This window comes from Triturus cristatus, chromosome 2_2 (genome assembly GCF_964204655.1).
Source record: "Triturus cristatus chromosome 2_2, aTriCri1.1, whole genome shotgun sequence".
Lineage (NCBI taxonomy): Eukaryota > Metazoa > Chordata > Amphibia > Caudata > Salamandridae > Triturus > Triturus cristatus.
The window spans coordinates 307,504,654-307,525,707 of record NC_140582.1 but is presented as its reverse complement, the minus strand read 5'-3'; the positions used below and the strand labels follow the sequence as shown (position 1 = coordinate 307,525,707).

At 40.8% G+C, this 21,054-nt stretch overlaps 1 protein-coding gene across 5 annotated transcripts in view; it reads left to right on the top strand.

Annotated features, from left to right (window-relative positions):
- SVEP1 (sushi, von Willebrand factor type A, EGF and pentraxin domain containing 1) overlaps positions 1-21,054 on the top strand; it is a 1,063,460-nt gene that overhangs the window by 563,186 nt on the left and 479,220 nt on the right. For all 5 annotated transcript variants that reach the window (XM_085641350.1, XM_085641349.1, XM_085641348.1 and 2 more), the window contains exons 11-14: positions 2,428-2,559; positions 5,063-5,257; positions 9,861-9,982; positions 14,409-14,517. In XM_085641350.1, coding sequence (XP_085497476.1) covers positions 2,428-2,559; positions 5,063-5,257; positions 9,861-9,982; positions 14,409-14,517 — 558 coding nt within the window. The remainder of the gene's footprint in view (positions 1-2,427; positions 2,560-5,062; positions 5,258-9,860; positions 9,983-14,408; positions 14,518-21,054) is intronic.

Sequence of the window (21,054 nt, the reverse complement as noted above, 5' to 3'; positions counted from 1 at the left end):
CAGCTGCAACTGGATCGTCCTGGACCTGCCTGAGCCCTGCTGCTGGCCTCTACTGGAGTGAGCCCTAATCCCCAAGAGGTGCCACTCATGTTCTGGACTTTTGGCTGGCATTAATGGAAGCTCCTCCAAGAAGAAAAGGTGAAAATCCTGAAGTATCAGCATTGTTTTTTTTGGTGTCAATGGATTGGAGATAGTAATGCATTTTCACGTATATTTATGTTTTATTTTGATGGAGACACATTTCTCAATCGCTTTATCCAGCCAAGGGACACTGTTGTTGAGTCTGAAATTGTCCTCAGTGTCTAGATCACTGTTAGATTTCTTTAGAATAAAAGCGATGAGGCCTACTTTTAGGCTGCTGGGGTTGATCCCTTGCAATATTAAAGCATTGATGAAGGCAAACCTTTTTAGGAATCCATAGCACAAACCTTGAATCTCGATGAATCTTTGTCTTTCCACCATATATTTATTCCTTATTTCCATACCCTGTCCCTGCTCTGGACCAATATGGAGGTATTAGGTTTACTCAAATGTTGTGTGTTTTTCCACTTAGTGACATTATACAGTCATTTTAAAATTAAGGCGGTGTGATACTGATTCATTTTCCTTCAACATAGCCAGGTAACCTACACAAAAGTAGGAAGGTAGACTCAAGTTATCACATGTGAAGAAATTCTACATCCTCACCAAGTTATGGGACAGAATGTGCAATGAATGTGACAATAAATAAGCCATAGCAATTTACTGAGACAGAATAAACACTAAAGCCCAGATTTACAAAGGGTTTACGTTGCCCTTGCATCATACAAAGTGATGCAAGCCAACACGAGCCCTTAAATGGGATTTACTAAGCCACGCAAGGCGTCCTTGCGTGGCTCTGTGTGGCTTAGTAAATCTAGAGTAACACAAGGTAGCGCAAATTGCTGCCTTGTTTATTTTGATTTGGGAAGGTGTTCCAAGGTTTGAGCATGTGTTTTTCCATGCATCCACCCATGGATTTTGAAGAAATTACTAAAGTTAGTTAAACTGGGATTGCATCAAAATAGTCTTTATTTCTCCTCGTCATTTCCTCTTGCTATGTGAGCGCCATTATGCAGCACAGGTAGAAGAGGAAAATGCCTCAAAAGATTGCTTTTGTTCAGGAAGGTGTCCTTGCCTACACAAAACAATCCTGCCTGTAACACAGGAGGTCTTGCACCATGACACAATGCTGCCTGCATTAGTGCTAGGCTGCACACAGTGCACCAAATGCAGGGAGAAGGCAGGAATGTTCCATATCTTAAAATATATGGTGCATTTCTGCTCTCCCCATGTCATGCAACTCAGTACTTCAAGTTGTGTTGCTGCTATGTGTGAAATTTTGATAAATCTGCCCCCTTAGAATATCAAACAAGAGCAAAACATGGGCTAACCTTTTCTGCATTGTCAAAAGCGTGGTATTTTGTCCACGCCATGAACGCGATATAATACAGTCAATTGGGAAAATGGAACATTATTTAAAAGGTTCACACCCAAGAAATGTATTTTATGGACAAGGCAATTGGCAGGCGCTACCCCTGATTATCGTAATTCAAGAAAATCCCAATACCTCATCCCAACCTATGGTTATAAAGTAAAAATAAAATCCTAATTTGCCTATCAAATGGAAGAACAATTAAACCAAACTAGGAATGTTTGCATTACACCTAACAACAATAAAAGTGCAGTTGTGCCATCAATACAAAGACCTACAAACCACATCAGAGAGCTTAATGGCACAGCCATTAGAAGACAATCAATGACAACCAAGCAACGGATAAAAAAGTCCTTTAAGATGCCTTAATCACCATGAAGCAAGGTTTCAAGTATACATGAATCCCCAAATATGTACATCCAAAAACTTGAGATATTCAATCATATTCCAGCAATGACAGTGTCTGATTATGTCAGGAATAACACGTGGCTGTGGTCTTGATAAACCAGAGCAGAGTTTGCATGAAGCAGGCTCCTAGCAGGAGACAAAAGCAGTAAATGAATACAAAATGGACCGAGACAGAGATATGGCAATATTAATACTGAGTATTTAATAGTAAAGTTGAAGACCATGCAGGGTATGTGTGTAAATGGCTTATTGAATCTTAAGGCATCCTTTTTACTCCTGGTAAATTCTATATATTGCTAGCCTCCTGTTTCCAACATTGTTGTCTTATTGTTGTTGGATCAGTTGTCTCCTGGCTTTGTATTTTTTCTAGCCGTTCATAACTTTTATGAAATTAAATAAGAAATAATGTTTACTTAAACGATACTTCCATCACTCTGACAGATCACTCCTTTGTAATTTATGCCTTATTGTTTATTTTGCTATTTTGAAATATTTTTAATCCATACTAGTTCATGTTATCAATAATCCAATATACTTCTTTTGAGCCAGTTGTTTATCTTTTTTAGGATCCCCTCTTATTGTAACTAAAAGCCATTCACCTGGTGATGTCTTCCCCCTTGGAGAAACTATAGTGCAGTATACAGCCACTGACCCATCTGGAAACAACAGGACATGTGAGATGCACATCGTCATCAGAGGTACAGTAGTTTATTACTTATTCTGGGCTTGAAAAAATAAATGTAATATACCGTTTTCTAACCTCGCACATGCTTGTCATTGTTCCTTTATTCTGAATTACTCTTACAATAATAAAATAGATATATATAATATATAATTGTATCCTAGTCTAGCTGCATCTGTAAAATAAGCACTCTTTAAAAAGAAATATCACTTTAATATATATTTATGTATGTATGTATATAATTATATAAAACTGAGAACAAAGCCTACCAAATTACATTGTTTAATGTATCTGACATTTAACACACTTTTTAGTGTACCTTCTAAATTATGAATTAACTTGCTTCCCTCAGTAAATAATGCAATACATATAACACTTCTTTTAACATTTTAAACTCTTAAATGCATATTAAATTATTTCCTAATTCCTGGACTGTATATCTGCCCTTCTCTTTCAAATCTGGTTCAAAAACTATAACTGGAGCCAATGCATTGCTCATAGCGCATTATATTTTTGGCAAATATTTAATCTTGCAGCCACAAGTTTATAAATGTAACTGTTTTTATGGCACAGAAGATATATGAAGAAATATTTGCCACATTATACGTTTATTGCAAGTCACTGAGGCTAAGCTGAGTTCCTTTATAAGATCATGAAACTCCAAGGTGACTTTCAATATCTTTTTATATGATAGAGGGTATTTTATTCCTTATAATGGTCACTGTTAACCTATTGCCAAAAAGCTTAAATACTTTGGGATTCGTTCACTAAGATTGGTGTATGGCATGAGTAGGTGTTACCAGGTCTAGTAGTACTCCTGGCTTACTCCTGGATTTCAGGGGTAAGCCGGGGCATACTCAATTAGTAAGTCAATAGCAATTCCCTGCAACAATTTTGTGAGCCAAACCCAAAGTCTCTTGCTCATTCAATTAAATGAGTATATCTACAAATACGTAGAACAAATGTACAAAATTAAACATGCCAATACACAACTACTAATTTAGTACATAATATTTTATATAAGTTTTAATGTAAGTCACTTTCAAAGATAGCCACTGTTCCTAATGTCTCGCAACGTACAAGGAGATTCTTTTTTTGGTGTAATGAACTCTAACTGTGTAAAATATAAACATGCTTCCAAAAAGGTTCCCTTCTGTTTATGATTGTTCATTTCTGAAGACCAGTTTAGAAGGTCTGAAAAACTGGTTATTGTTTTTAAGATTTAAACAGCAGTTGTAATGTTGTTGTAGTAACTAATTGAGTGATACATTTTTAAGTCGTGCCTAATAGACAACACATCCGCTGTCTGTTGGGAGACATATTGTCAGACTACAGATGACTTAAAACCCGCCCTTTGCGTATGATTGGCTGGCTGTTTTTGTTACTTTTATTTACTAGCCTTTTATTTGTTAGATTGTGTGGGCTTTCTTCCCCTTCTTGTATTTGTTCCTCTTCTGGAGCATGGACACTTTACTTGTGTATTCCACTGCCATTTTTCAGGTGCTACTTTCTACTTTTTGTTTAAGCACTCTATAAGAATGCATGTGTTTTCCAGCTGTCTCCCTTGTGTACTTCTCCCACTCCACTGTGCTCATGTTGCTCCTTCTCTGCCTGTGGGCTTCTCACCACTCCCTTTGTGATAAATTTGATTGTGTGTGCTTCTCGGCCGTCCCTAATTACTTTCTCACCTACGTGCTTTTCTCCCCAGCTCTACTTTGCTCTCTCGTCCATTTGCTTCACCCTCCCAGCTCTATGTTGTCTCTCATCTATTTGCTTCTTTTCTCTCCACATTGCTCTCTTTCTGTTTGCTCCTTGGAGACAATGTTGCTTCCCCACACCTGCACTCTCTGTGTTTCTTTCCCCAACTGTGCTCTGTGTTGCTTCCCCCACCCACACCCATGTGTTGCTTCACCCACTCGCACCTCACGTGTTGCTTATGCCTGCTCCCTGTGTTGCTAGCCCCCACACTCCATGTTGCTTCTCCCATCCACCTTGCATGTCCTGAACACTTTTTTTTCCTCTTTGTTTACCGATCCAACTCAGCTTAGATTGGTAAACAAAAGGAAAAAAAAACATTTGCATAATTTTGTAGGCACTTGCATGCTTGGTTCACACGCCTACTAAACATTTTCTTTAGACTGTTCTAAGCAATAAGCAGATAGAACTAGGCAGTTATTACTGTTACGAGAGTGGCAGGACTTGCCATTCTCTCAAAGAGGTCAATGTTGCTGCAACGGCAGCATCCAAAGCAATAACACCACTAGTAAGGGTTACATTACATAGACCCAGCAGTTCAAAAGTAACATTTATTTCTACTAACTTTTGCAAATCAAGGCTTTGGTCTGACCACTGGATCTTTATGTTACAGTTGGCCTTTGTAGTCGTTACCAAAGCATTCACTGAAAACCTTTGTATTGTGATAAGGGAACTACTAAGCGCATCATTTCCTTACACATTTATCTATTAATGGCAACCTTTGTTTCTGTATTTTCTATTAAACATTGCATATTTTAATGCAGGTTCCCCTTGTGAGACTCCCTTCACTCCCGACAATGGAGAGTTTGTGTGTACAAAAGATAAAACCAGCACAAACTGTACTCTGGTTTGTTCTATGGGTTACACAGTCACTGAAGGGTCTATAGAAAATTACTACTGTGCCCACGAAGATGGGATCTGGACCCCACCTCATCCCGCTGATTGGACAGACTGCTCGGGTGAGTTTATCATCCCACAGATTTAAATTGAAATTATTGTTAGGCTTTCGCCAATGTTGTCGAAAATATTGAGATTTTATGATAGTTTCTGCAGGGTATAATATGATTTGATATTCGGGTATTACGTTCAAATTGTCAAACAAAAATTCATCAGCATATACATGGAAACACTGCGGGCCCGATTCACAGAACAAACTTAAGACAAAATCCTAAACTTAGTACCATTTTGGTATTCACAGAATGCACTTACTACTTCTGGTATTCACAGAATGAACTTACTACTTTTGCGATTCACAGAATAAACTTACTACTTTTGCTATTCACAGAATGGATTTAAGACTACTAACTTTACGTCCGCACTCGGGCTGGAAATTCCGGCCCGGAGGCGGAGCTTCCGGTCCGGAGGCGGGGCTTCCGGTCCGGAGGCGGGGCTTCCGGTCCGGAGGCGGGGCTTCCGGCCCAGAGGTCCGCCTCCGGGCCGGAAGCTCCGCCTCCGGCCCGGAATTTCCGGCCCGAGTGCGGACGTAAAGTTAGTAGTCTTAAATCCATTCTGTGAATAGCAAAAGTAGTAAGTTTATTCTGTGAATCGCAAAAGTAGTAAGTTCATTCTGTGAATACCAGAAGTAGTAAGTGCATTCTGTGAATACCTTAATGGTACTAAGTTTAGGATTTTGTCTTAAGTTTGTTCTGTGAATCGGGCCCCTTATTTGTAACCCACATTATGACAGAATATGTTTTTTTCTAGACTCATACACATATTTCTAAACTCATACACCTATTGATTTCTGTGAGTAGCACATGATGATTGTAAATTTCTGTCTCTGTCACTTGATCCAAATTCATTTGTGAAGAAAAAACATTGTTTTCTTCTTTCATCCTAGATAATATTTCATTGAGCTTAGAAAACATTCATTACCCACCCCTGTGATTTGTAATACTTGTTTTAAATGCAACAATTCCACTCTGCCTGCCAGCCCTATACTTCTGTCTTCACAATGATAACGGAGGTGAAAGATGATGATTTAGCGAGAACATAATTTTGACTCAATTTTAAGGGCATATTGATTCTCAGTGTGCAGTGAGTCCCAACTGTGTCATGTCATTACACAAACCATGGTTCTAAGGTATATCATCTTGGTGCTCTTGAGTCAACGCTTTGACGAGGATATGATTTTGGTGCAGTAGTTTGCACTTACAGGTATCAGTCGGTCTGATAAGTGTATCAGCAAAATGGTCCAGCCCACTCCACCAACCCAAACACGAACATGTGCCCTGCCCTGTTCCTACACCTTCCCTTTCAATGCCCACCCACTGCCATACATTTGGATTTAATCTAGCTTTCTTCCAGTCTCAGAATCTTTCTCTGACAGAACATTCAGCTGCTAAAAAACAAGCAATTTGTGTGAATCAATTCACAGTGGCAACTTTCCCCAGCCATGCCCATCCAAACAGTCTCTCAATTAGCATAACTACAAAGGTAAATTTATACTCTTGGGCTAGCTGAACACATCAAAGGGAGCTCTAACAGCAGAAAATGAAACTTCTAGATTATCAAAGATTTCTGCACACCGAAGGCATATGTCAACAGCGTCACCCCTACTTAAGAACTATCTGTTTCTTTGACAGCTCATCGCCAACCTGCCTATCACCAATCAAGAAAACAACATGAAGACCTTCACTAGTGAAGAAACAGCTACAATTAGGCAAACCGTCCACTCTGGTACCCCAAAGTTACAATGCCGCCACCACATCTACAACCACGGCACATCACCAATCAGCACAGCATTCATCCACATCCTGAACACCTTTATCACCTCCCCCAATTTCCCAGATGCTTGGAAGCATGCAGTGGTGAATGTCCTCCTCAAGAAACCTTCAGCTGACCTAAGCCAATTCTATGTTCCGTCCTTTCTCCTTGCTTCTCTACCCAACAATAGTGATCGAAAAGACCATCAACAAACAACTCACAAGCCGCCTTGAGCACCACCATCTACTGGACAACACACAATCAGGCTTCAGAAAGAACCACAGCACAGAAACTGCACTCATCACAGTCACTGATGACATCAGAACCACCCTAGAGCAAAGAGGAACAGTGACCATCATCCTGCTCAACCCCTCCGCAGCATTCAACACAGTCTCCCACAACATACTCCTCGGAAGTCTCTTGAGATTGGCATTCAAGAACCATCTGCTCCTTTCTCAAGGAAAGAACCTAAAGAGACAGACTGCCACCTTTCACATCTGAAGCCAAGAATCCTATATGAGGAGTCTACCAGGGATCATCTCTCAGCCCGCTGGCTACCATGAGCAGATCCCAAGCCATAACCATCTTCTCCTATGCAGACAGCATCCAACTCATGCTCTCCCTAACAGACAAGATACCCACCACCAGAACCAACTTTATCAACTGCATGACCTTTGTAGCATATTGAATGAGAACCAACTGCTTTGAACTCAACTCCGACAATCAGAAGTATTGGTCTTGGGAAACAGAAGTCCCTGAGGAATGGCTCCTGTGGGCCGTCAGAACTAGGACCCTCACCAATGCCAACTGACCATGCCAGAAATCTGAGGATCATCGTGGACGACAAGCTCAACATGACGGCACTGGTCAACGCAGAGAAATCTGCCTGCTGGTCTTCAGATGGCTTCCACAGAACACCAGACAAACCATCACTCAAGCATACTTGACTATGACAAGGCATTGTATCTCCAAGCAGCTCCTAAACAGACTTCAGAGCATTCAGAACACTGCCGCTAGACTCATTCTCAACCTTCCCTGCAGCACTCATGTCACCTCACCTAAGAGAGCTTCACTAGCTCCCCATTCACAGCAGGTCAAACTCCTTATGCACACATACAAAGCTTTACATGACATTTAACCTGCATACCTTTCACAATCCATCCAGACACCTACACTCAACCTCACTCTCACTTCCACACACACCCCACATTCTCAAAAGCAGAGCAGGAGGTTACTTATTCTCATACAACACACCCAAACTGTGGAATGACCTCCCACAACACATCAAAGCCTCCCCCTCACTACTTGAATTTCACAAGAAGCTGAAGACCTGGCCGGGCCAGATTCCTACACACCTGCTCAGCGCCTGGATACCTCCATGGGTGATTCGAGCCCTCAACAAATTGACATAACATAGCATGCTCGGTCTAGAGATATAGGATTAGTGGTTTCATGTTCTGGTTGTGTTTGGCACCTGGAAATATTTTGTAATGAAGTAAGGTTATAGCAGTGGATTACATGGCTTTGAGCAGTGTCGTGGGACTTGAAATGTTATGGTTGTTTTATTACTGTTAATGAGAAATGCAGTGCAATCACTTATTATAGCAAAGTGACGATGTATTTTAAATGCAGGTGAGTCTTAACGTCACAACTAGACCAAAACAGAATAATAGAGAAAGGTTGTTATGCAGGTGTTCACGCATTCATGTTTAGTAAACAGATGCATCCATGGTCGACAGTATTAGGCTTAGCACACAGTATATTTGTCGACATAATCCCGCTTCCATAATAAAGCGATAAAAGTCAACATGGATTTATAATTATCTGCACATCTTAAGGCAGGATTGTGGCATTGTGGCTTACTACAATACATATTTCTTATGTGACTTTTGTTTTTTTAAGAAGTGTGTGTTACATGAAAAACAGTATTCTTATAATATTTAACACTTTCTCACCCATAGTTAGAGTTTGTTGTAAATGTGTTGAGACAGCCATGAATTTTGGGATAGTAGGGAGTTTACACTGTGGAAAGCGAAACTCACATTAATACATTTATAAAACTCTTATCCCTGATCAGGAGAATTTGCCTAAGTGGATCAGATCCTGGTGATCGCCGACTCTCTCACACAAGCCGGGTCATCAACTGTGCAAGTACAATGAATGGGAAGGCTGGTAGAGAAAGTCCTGGTCATTATAGGCCATGTGCAATACCAGTGCATGCCACCGAGTGTAAGAAAAATGGCACAATGGATTCAGCACCATCAAACACTCCAAATGCAGTTGCGAGCCAGTAGTCCCTAACACCACACCACTTTGCCTGACAAGGTAGTCCTGATCCCAGAATAATCTGGTAGACGAAAGTAAGATACTGTGTTCACAACCTGCAACATGGAGCCAAAGAAAGTATTATATGTGTACAGGGCTGTCCCTCACATGTTCCATAGATAAAATTCTGTAAAGCTGACACATTCAGGAAATATATGGATGGATGATGTTAATAAACTCAAACACTATCCACTGTATTTAAGGCATTTTTAGACATTACCAGCCCCAACTGGCCTTAACCCCAATACCTTTAATCTCCTTCTGCAACTAGCAAACTATAAATATGTGCATAATATAACATATATCAGAATACTCCAAGCATAGTATATATTTTCAATACAAAGTCTACTCAGTTTAGCGTTGATGGGATCTACCGAATACAAGTGTTGAAATGCTTCTCAGGGTGGGGTTTCTTTCTCTTGCTTAATTTGGCATTTTATGTGCGTCTCATGGGCATGGCAGAGAGCATTAAAAGTATATCAATACACTGTACATAAGCAAAGAATTCCTGTTTCTTGTTATTTTTTCCAGTAAAACGCTTTGCAAACCATGGATACAAGTCCTATGAGATGCTTTATAAGGCAACTAGATGTGATGACACCAACCTTCTGAAAAACTTTGCTGACGCTTTTCAGAGTTCTCTTGGCAAAATGGTATGTTATGAACTGCTCTCTTCAAAGTTCTAGACCTCTTACTTCAGTTCCTTGGAATACAGGGCCAAATTCACAAAATTATTTTTCATCCAGTGAAAACAAAATGCTCTCAGATGTTGGAAAAAAGTGCAAAGTGTGTATTACTAAATTCACAAAGTGCAGTTGCTTTTGTTCAAATTATGCAATATTTGCACAACTTATGAAGAGCACACCTAGGTGAGCCATGCAAAATATGTGCTTGAAATAGCCAGGAGTTGTGGGATAGATAAGCTGTTACATCTCTGATTCACATTAAAACATCTATGCTTTTTCATGCTCTCTGGGCAAGTCTTACCCTGTACCAGGGCAGAGCTACATGAGAGTTACTGTAACCCTTTATTATAATTTCTACATATAACATGTAATGCATGGTTGATGTTTGCTGCCAGGCCATGTGTTGTTCCGGCCCATTTGTAAATCTGTGATGCAGCTATAATATATCACAAAGGTCCAATTGCGGCTTTGTAGATTGTGTCTATTGTCTAGACTGATGTTGATGTCAGAATGATTTGCTATATTCATGTTACACCTAAAAAAGTCTGGTTTAGACTTTATCTGATACCTTCTTTGGCCATATGCTCTTTTCCAAGAACAGGGACTCCGCACTCAGGATAGTATACAAAACAATAAAACAGCGAGCCTATGTAGCAGTCACACCTCCCTCTTAATCCCCCAAAGTAAGTCCAAGTGTGAATTGCAGAGAGCAACGTTGCATGTACTCCACTCCTCCTGCTGTTTCCAAGGAGCGATCATTGGATCAGAACAGTTCAACATGTAAATGTGAAATGCACCATATTGTGTCACAGGCCATCTTTATTTTTCACAGGAATGACATAGAACAGCCAGCGCATTTCATTCACTACATGTGAACTTCATCAGGGCATGATTATTATCTCTTAGAATATTGAAGCCAAAAGCGTGTCGACAATCATCCTATTGTACCATATAGATTTTCAGTATAAATATTGGCCTATTCTTTATTGGGCCCAATCAAGTTTCTTCCAGATTACTGTGCACACGGCACACTGCCACACTGGGATGCAATATGGAAAGAACTGACTAATTTTCTGTTGAATTCTGATTGTACGGTGCACTTCACATTCACGTGTTGAACTTTTCTGATCCTCTGATCGCTCCTAGGAAACAGCGGGAGCAGTGGATGTGCTGTATACAGGAAGTTAACTCACGGTCAAACGCCAGCTAATGAGGCAGGAGACGGCACGTATCAATGTGCTTCACTGTTGTGTGCACAGTAATCTGGAAGAGACTTGCTTGCCCATAAATATTTGGGGACCCAATGAAGAATAGGCCAATATTTATACTGGAAATCTATATGGTCCTGTAGGATGATTGTCGACACGCTTTTGACTTCAATGTTCTAAGAGATAATAATCATGCCCTGATGAAGTCCACATGTAGTTGACGAAACGCGTTGGCTGTTCTATGTCATTCCTATAAAAAATAAAGATTACCTGGGACACAATATGGAAAGAATGGACTAATTTTCTGTGGAATTCTGATTGTGTGGTGCACTTCACACTTACGTGTGGCACTCAGGATAGTAGTTAAACACAGTGATGGCTATCCTAAGAGGCTGTTTGGTGTGTGCCCCCCTGCTTTTTTCCTTGTCACTGCAATGGTTTGAAATTGTGCAGCGCTGCCTCACTGAGGCAACAACATATAGATCCTCACATGGAGTGAAGGTAAAAATAAACCATGCATGACTGTTGATCAATCTACCATTTAAAGTTTGTATTGGCTACAAGTTATGACACATAAGTGAGTACTCTGTTGGAGGGATGTGGCCAAAAAGGAAGACCTTCTCCTCTTCAGCAGTACTGTAATATAAATGACAGCTTGCGATTGGCAGTGCAGGGCCTGTAATAGAGTCAATATCCATGTGCTGCAGTATGCATGGTGACTGGTTTTATAACAGACCCTGTGCTGTGAATCATAGTGTTGTGTATGTGCACAGTGCCTTTTATGTGGCAGGAACTGGGAGCTTGAGGAGCAGAGTCTGAGAGAGCAAATGTGATGGAGCCTGAATGCACCGCTTTACAGAAGGGTAAGTCTATAAAACTAGAATTGATTGCTGGTATGCATAAGTGTGTGTGTGTGTGTTTCTGCAAAGTAATATGGGTGTGTCTGTCTGTGTGATATGTTGGCCTGAGACCAGCAGGGGTACAGTGTTGATCCAGGTATATGTGTGGTAATTATTGGCATACTGTAGGCACCAATGGATGGATGGTTCGGAACTGCATAATGGAGTAATTCTTTCATATTGTGTGGTTCTAAACCCTGGGGATAACCATTCCTTGTGTAATACTGGCTCTATCATACTAGTTGTAATGCTTGATGTTGGGTAGGCATCCATGGCAGGATTGCACACATCTCTAGGAATATGGTATCCCTAATTCAAAAATGGTAATGTTTGCTGTACTATTGCTGTCCATGGCATAATGATACAAACTCCTCTCCTGGTGCTGACCCTTTTACATAAATATAAGTTTTGTATGTTTTAGTTTTTTCAAATTTGTTTAAATGATGATTCTTTTGAATTACTGAAATCCATTTCTAATTTTCATTTTTTTAATTTAGTGGTTTATTTTATTACAAATAATATTATAATAATCATCATCAGGGTGGGATAGTATTTCTTTATTTGAGTTTTGAGACATGACAGTCAGACAGCCATGGATCGTATAATGGTCAATTGGGTGTTATTCTTTTATAATATTTGCATTGCTGTTTCTACAGTCGTATGTGTTCACTGTGCTGAATTGAAGTTACGTGTAAATGGGCCAAACATGGTTGTAAAGTAGTCTTAATAACATACTTTGTGGTTTATTTGGCTTCCTATTACTGTGCATGTGTTTATTTTAACCTTTCATTATTATATAATTTATAAAGTCACCAGTAAGTAGGGTACACCATTCCTAGATGGTTGTAAAGTGTAGGAGTCCTTTGTGTTTAATACAACTTAATGATTGTCAGTAATTTTATTAGCAGCACACCACTGAAACATAGCTACTAAGTGTGAAGTAATTTGTTTGGATTTAATTTCTCAGAGTTGTTGCGATGGACACCATCTTATAATGATATAAATAGCCATTGTCATTATTTTACCTTCTCCTTGAGAGTGGCTAGCATTTACAATTTGTGACTTTTCAACAAAGTTGATGTTTTATGAGTCACTGCTGAGCAGCTGGCTATCAAGATGGCCCCTGAGTTTGAGCGGCCTGGGGATGATCAGCCAGGCTCCTAGAGGTATGTGGCACCAATTTTGTCATCCAGTATTTGCGCAAGAAGGGCAAGTGAGACGCTCTCAGTGGAGGGCCTGACAGTGGGAAACACAGGTGACATGGTGACCAAATGATACTCTTGGTATGTCAGGCTTGGAGTGGGACCCAGAGGTAACAATTGGGAAAGGAGGATTCTCTCTGTTTAGGCCCAGGGCAGAGCTATGTGCAGTGGAGATACCCAACAAGGAGGCCTATGAAGGGACTCAGTCAAGAGGACAAAAGGGGAGAATTCTGACTTGATGACCTTAGTGGGGAAAGTTCTTGTTTGGCAGGCTTTTGCTGGTGGAGAGGTGTGACAGCATCTGAAAGTGATGGGTTGTAAAAGAGGAGGAGCACATGTAGACAAAGGAGTACTCAGGAGAGACCAGATGCAAATAAAAACCTGCTACATTAAGTAAAAGTGTCTCCTTTAGTGGTTGCAATGCCTCATTGAGCAGTAGCAGCTAACTAGGTTCACACCTGTATATATTAACAGGGGTAAGAAAACCCTGGATCAGATAAGCTGAAGTTTCTGTAATGGGCAGAATGATAAGTAGGCACCAACCTTGATGCTTCATATGGTATTAAAACCTCACCCAAACATGCTGACATGTGCAGTCATTGACTAATGACCTTGCAAACCATGTTGGTTTTGAATGGAGATTTCCTCAATGCCAAGGCTCAACGTCTTGTGCCTTGTGCTGCTGCTATCCTCTGAGTCAAAGGCAGAAGTCTGAGCTCCAAAGTTAAGCATCCCCTTGAACTTGACCATGTTAACCACTCTTGCTCCATGTGGTGGTGGTATGGGGAAATAGTAATCTGATTTCCTTCTTAGATATTTTAAACAGAGCCTTGTCTCCGATCATCAAAAAGTTACAAGTGGAATAGGCTGGAAATGATGTGCAATGATAAGGACACCATTCACCAAACTCTCAATCAAGATGAAACACAATAAATATGTTCTATTACTATCTTTATGTGTAATAGCAATAGGAGTATACCCCATTGTAGCTTCATCTCTTTTTCAGCTTGCTTTTGTTTATATAAATGTATGGCAGGATAATTTAGGCTAAATTGTTCTAATATTTATACCCTTATGTTTTCAGGTTCCTACGTTTTGCAGTGATGTTGATGACATTGATTGCCAACTTGAGGATTTGTCCCAGAAGCAGTGCCTGGAATATAATTATGATTATGAAAATGGCTTTGCAATTGGTAATTTAATAATTTAGTGAGCACCACATCTTACACTAGACTAACATGTGATGTTACAGAATAACAGATTAGCATACTCACTGCTTTTTTTCTTACACCTATGCCATTCACATAATTTTCTCTCACTAATACTTGGTTGGAGCACCAAAGTCTTACTAGTGTATATACTCCTACTTACAACTCAATTGACAGTGGTGACCATGGTTGCCATGTGAAAGGTTCAGTTTTTACGAAAATTGCGATTAATAGGCAAGGGAAATTAAACTGATTTTGCAAACTGCTACACATAACATTATTTAATTTCCTTTCAAATTAATAATCCTTCCAACCCAATCCTAGCTTTAACATTAAAACTAAGTTAAATCAATTGACCACTGCTCTAAATGTCATCAAACTGCCTTGGTATTTATGCTAGCTTCACGTACAGGTATCCATCACTTAAATCAATATTTCCTATATTTCATTTGTTTTGTTTTTTGGAGCACAGCCTCGGCCTAATGCAAAGGAGTGGATGAACACTAAGGGGCTCATTACCATGGCGGACGGACTGGCTCCGTCCGCCACGGTGGCGTGAACCGGGACCGTATGCCATGCAAGCGGCGGTCCTGCATGCCGTATTATGATGGGACCATCACCGTGACAGCCCTGTTCTGCACCGTTAACATTGCGGCGGTGGCTGCTGACAGCAGCACCGCCGCGATGCCAAAAAAAGCATGTTGTGCATTTCACAGCAGTACGTGGCAGGCATTAAACTGTAACTGCCACTTGGGAAAGTGAAATGTTGGGGGGTACCATGGGGTGCACCCTCACCCCCCCACCTCAAGGGGGGCCCACAACGGGCCCCCAAAACCAAACTCCAACTGCCTTTCAACGGCGGTTGCACTGCCGCAGAAATGCTGGCTGGAGATTGCATCATAATTTGGCGGACGGTGCTTGCACTGCCACCATTTTGTGGATGCAGACCGCTCCACTGGGCAATCGTGAGGATTGCCTTGGGTGGTTCCATGGCAGATGGGCTTTGACTCCGCCGCGGTCTGAATCCCACCGCCATCGTAATATGGCGGTGGGAGAATCACGGTCCGCAGGGCCGGCGGACCTCACCGCCGGCCCGGTGGTGGTGGTCCTTCCGCCATCATAATAAGCCACTTAGTCTGTGGATCAGAAGTGAATAATACATCCTAGCATTGCGTAGACAAAAATAATATAGCATGCTAGAATAATGACTTCATAGGGTGACATGGAGAACTTTGTGGATGCATGAGCCATAGTGAGTACTAGCATGAAGGGCTCCCTAAAATGTCAAGGAATCGATTTAAATCTTAGACTTAAACTTTAAAAAATAATGTATGAATGACAGACTGAAAATTAAATGTTAGGATTAGGCACACATATTTCTTATGATCTGAAATAAATATCATGGTAAGGAATTAAACTCATTCTCAACAAATCCCTCCCAATCTCTTCCTAACTTCTGCCCCAAAATACCCCTCTTTAAGATTACATATCAAGACTATTACTTTAATAGTGCCCTTCTGCACCATTCTTCATGATAAACAACTCATCTTTCAAGAACCTGCCCATCTGCTCAACACTCCACAACTCCAAATGCCTTGTTTTCTAGGGATAACTCAATATAATCATCATTGTCCCTGCCCCATTCATTCCATTCATTGTCCTCATCTCTCTGCCCTCCACCTACTAGCACATACCCACTTCCTCCCATCCTTGCAGGCTATACCCTCCTGACATAACCCACAAACCTCAGTAACTCATCTCATTCTGCCCTGATCCTCCAGTCTTTACAGAAGCAAATTACATGCATACTGATAAAACCCACAATACCGCTCAATGATCTCCTAAACCCTCCCTGCCATCCCTACAACTTCTAGGCAACCAATCTGGCATCCTTAGGCACTCTCATCCTTGTATTTGGTACTGTCAGCTCCTAATTCCATTTAGCACATTCACCACCAGCTCACTTTTCCATACCCCAGAATCGTATCAAACATGCAAAAAATGAAGACATCATGCAAAAATCTCTCTACAAGTAAGATCAAAGACTTTCAGTCATTCTTACCTGTCCTTATGCGTGTCATCTTTCTCCTTTGAAAAGCCATTCTTGTTGCCAAAATATGTACATTATACTGCTGCCATTTTAAGAGTTAACATGACAAACATGGGACTTTTTATCTGCATAGCCTACCCATAATTCTACAATAAGTACTAAAATTCACTGAGCTGTCTTATACATCAGACTCTATTCTGGGGGTGTGCATTTAAACCACTGTACATCTCGAAGCAGGAACAAAAAGTGGCAAATATGAAGTGCAATACTTGTTTCATTTTGTCTTTTGGACACATAGGTATTGTAGGCAATTTTTGCTCATCCCTATGACAACATACTTTACAAACATGCAACAGGATCTGCTTTCTATTAGCGTTATAATTTCACACTCAACATTATCACCTTAAAAGGAGATCTTCCTAGGTTGTAGCAACCGCAAGTAATCTAAGAAAACTTCCTTCCGTAATAGCCAATCAACAATTGTGAAAGTAAGGAACAGTTCTATTTCTGCCTTGGATCTTCACGTATATCTTGATTCACTGACTGCTCCCACAGAGTATGCTTTCAGTGTATTAAATAATGTTGCCTGATCCTTTTCCATTAGCACCAGATCCTTATCCGCTGTGTAATACAGTCATCCATAGGAAGAAACATGTCCAGATCTCTGCCTTGATTGAGCAAATACCAAACCTGGAATAGTATATCAATCATGACTGAATAAGATGACAAGAGCTGGACTGTGCCTACATTAGCTATCACATTTGGCATACAATGCAATCTGGAATAGGTTAAAATTCAGACAGATTGTGATGACAATGGGCTGATTGTGGAGACAACACAACATCTCTTATTGCATCGCCTATTACTGTTTTACTATTGTTTCAATTCCTTGATATCCTTTCAGCTCCTCCTTACCTTGATCTTCTTCCTTCTCTCATGACCAGTTGTCTAGAAATAGTAGATGGGTAAAGTGACCAGCATTGGAAAAGCTGAAGTCGGTAGTGAATGAGGTCCTGCACGCTGCTACATGTGAAAGACACATAACTGTATAATCAAGGTTATTAAAACTGAATTGAGCGTGTTGTTATTTTCTCAATTTGATGATATACTTTGAAAGTACAGAGGTGAAACAAATATGAAACAAATATTTGGTGCACTATTTAAAATGCACTGTACATTTCTTATTATAGTAGTGAACAAATGATATTTGCAAATCTGTTAGACCTTTCAGCCTTATGATGCTCTTCCCCCAAACCTTTTGCCTACTTAACTCCAATTTTTGCTGAAATTAGTTTTTGTTGTCCTTAGGACTCAGTGCACTTTACCACTGCCAATCAGTACTAATGCAGTCATGCTCACTCCCTTAAACATGGTTTGATTGCTATTAACCTGACTGGGATATTTAATTTACTTATAAGACCCCTGTAGAGTGGTATACCATACACCCAGGGACTGTAAATAGAATGTTAGAGTGAGCCTGCAGCACGTATTGTGCCACCCACTGAAGTAGCACTTCAAAACATGTCTCAAGCCTGCCATTGCAGCCTGAATGTAGTTTTACACTGCCATGGTGACTTGATATTGAAACCCCCTTGTCAAGCTGTAAACTCCCCTTTTATTACATATAAGCCACCCCTAAGCTAGGCCCTAGGTATCCTATTGGTCAGGGTGCTGTGCAATTAAAAGTTTTGACATGTGCATTTATGTTTTACATGTCTTGGTAGTGAACAACTCTTAAAATTGTTTTTTACTACTAGGAGGCCTACCCGTCCCATAGGTTAACATTGGAGATTACTTATTATATTTAATACGCTGTAATTCCTAATTGGGAGCCGATGGATATGCCTTGTTTGGTGCCTATCAAATGGTAATGATAAACCCTCTTTAATGGTAAGGTCGGATATTTCATTACAATTTTGAAAATGCCACTTTTAGGAAGTTGGCATTTTCCTGCCCTAAACCCTTTGTGCCCGCAGCCTGTCTTGGGTCACATGACTGAATGTAACTGACAGACTTTGTGAATTCTACGCAGACAGTCACACAATACGGGGATTATGTGTGCCAGAATGGGCCATCTGCTGGTATGATGGGAGGCGGAGCTGAGCACAGCCCCATTTACTGTCTTCACACAAGTGGCTTAATGATCCTGTATTGCAACTGTAGCCAGCTTGGAGCAAAGGTAGGGTAGTCAGGAAATTCGATGCACTTTAAAATACCTTTCCAGAAGCTTCTCTCACCTTCCAGAAGAAGAGCACAAGGATATAAATAGAGATACTTTAGATCCACTCTTCAGTTCACTACTAGACCTGTAGAAAAACTCCCAGAGGGCTGCCTCCTGCTGTCCACTAAGCCAGGCTGCTGCTGTACCTTGAAGGACTGCTTTGCTTTCTGGAGCCTCGAACCCTCATAGCCCAGCCCTGCTGTTGAGTCCTGCATCTTCACCTGCACCCAGGATTGCCAGAAGTGATGCCAAGGGCTAGTTTGCCGGCCTTCTTGTCAGAGCCACAGGGTCATAAAAGGCTCCCACCATCTTCAACACGCACCTGGACCAACCTTGAGTTAGTCCTGATCCCCCAAGAGGTGTTCCACCAGTTCTGGACCCTTGGTTATGGCGCTAAAGGTTCCCAGATGGACAGTTTTTAAAACTGAGGACTTGTACCAAATTTAGCTCTGAGAAAAGTGCTCTGAGAATCAGGAAGAGGGACTAACCTGCTTGCCTATTCGCCTGAGGTGCATCACCAGTCGGATTGACTTCATGGCTTCTCCTGCTAAGTTTTTACCTACAGCAGTAAGTCTGTTTCAATGGTCCTTCACCAAATGGGTATCGGATCTCATGGAACTTTCTTCATCTACAGCCCTCTGTTTTGTCCTACTGGAGTTTGTAGACTTCCATTTCGGCAAATAAGTCTGAACATAGAAATCTTAACTGCAGCTTCGACCCAAGGCCATCCAACAATGAGGCTCCCTCCTTGGCCATGTCCTGCAGCCTTGCCCCCGCTGACCTGTACCTTCTCAGACATTTTCCTTTAAGAATCTTTCCAAGTCTGAAGGTAAGCACTGACTGGGTCCAATCCACTTCTTGTATCTGAACTACACTCCTTTGCGGTCAGCCTTAACTTTTGGCTTTGACTCGGTAACGCGTGACTAGATGTAGGCGCTTGCCACTTTGATATTTTAGGCACTAGTTTTCACTAAAAGCATACAAAATTAATAACTCTGGTTCTACCGATTGGATCATTGTTTTGGTGTCAAATGATTTATAATTTGTGATTTTTCGTGTGCTGTATTTTCACTTTATTATTGGTTGTGTGCTGCATAAATACTTTACACATTGCCTCTAAATTATGCCAGACTGCTTATTGTGGCAAGTAACCCCAATGTTAAAGCACAGGTTAATTTAGTGACTTTTTGTAGTTCATCCTATCCTTGGGATTGTGTCTGTTGCTTGACCAGGGCTCACACCCCAGTCAACCAACAACCCCAATTCTTGAAAAATCCCAATAGTGTTATAATATATATACACATTTTTTTTGGTCAGATTTGGATGAGGTATGTTGGTGGGGCTTTAGACGTTTAGTTTCAGGACTCTAAGGTGTTGACAAGCACGCCCCGGCCAAACAATGTTTGTGCAACGTGACTACCAGGTTTTCACATCTGACAAAAAATGGGGATTCATGCGAACAAATGTTTTTGTCCTTGTTTAGCATTTGTCATTATCAAGTATTTCCTTTTGAGCTCACTGTTACCTCAAGCTAAAAGTTCATGGTAAGCTTGGGTACAAAATTCTAGTGAGTTCAATTAACATGAGTCTAAATCAGAGTATCACTAAAAAAGGGCACAAAAACCATTGCGCATATGTATTAGAAAGTGGCTGAGCACGGGTGAGCTCCAAAATTGCTAACGCCGCACTCCATCACTTTAGAAATGCAGGGATGCACTGTATTTACAATAATATGGCGCACCCCTGTATTTCTCTCTGTGCTGGCACTAAATTAAATTGCTTACTGCCAACTCAGGCCTACTTGCACCATAGGTTAAGGGGGCTTCTGTTGAAGGAACTGTTTGTTTATGTGCAGGAAGGTGTCCCTTAATAAACAATCATTCATGGCAATTTGCTGTTTTTATGTGTGCTGCATAATGCCCCACACATAGAAACAGCAGAAATGAGGAGAAATAAAGCATTTCTCCTCATTTTGCCATTTTAAGACAAGGTTTTCCCTGGTCTGAATTTTGGAGCTGCCTCGTATTTACGCCACCCATGTAATTAGGAGGCAGCATCAAAATCAATGGGTGTTACTGCGGAACGCCCAACACAACACCCATTGCACTCCCCTTTCATGCTAAGTGTAGAGTGAAAGGGGGTCCTTATTTACAAGTTGGCGTTAAGCCACTTTAAGTGTCTTTACACCGCCTTGTAAATAAGGTGAAGGGTTTATCACCACAGGAATGTCACTAAAAGTAACGTTCCTGTG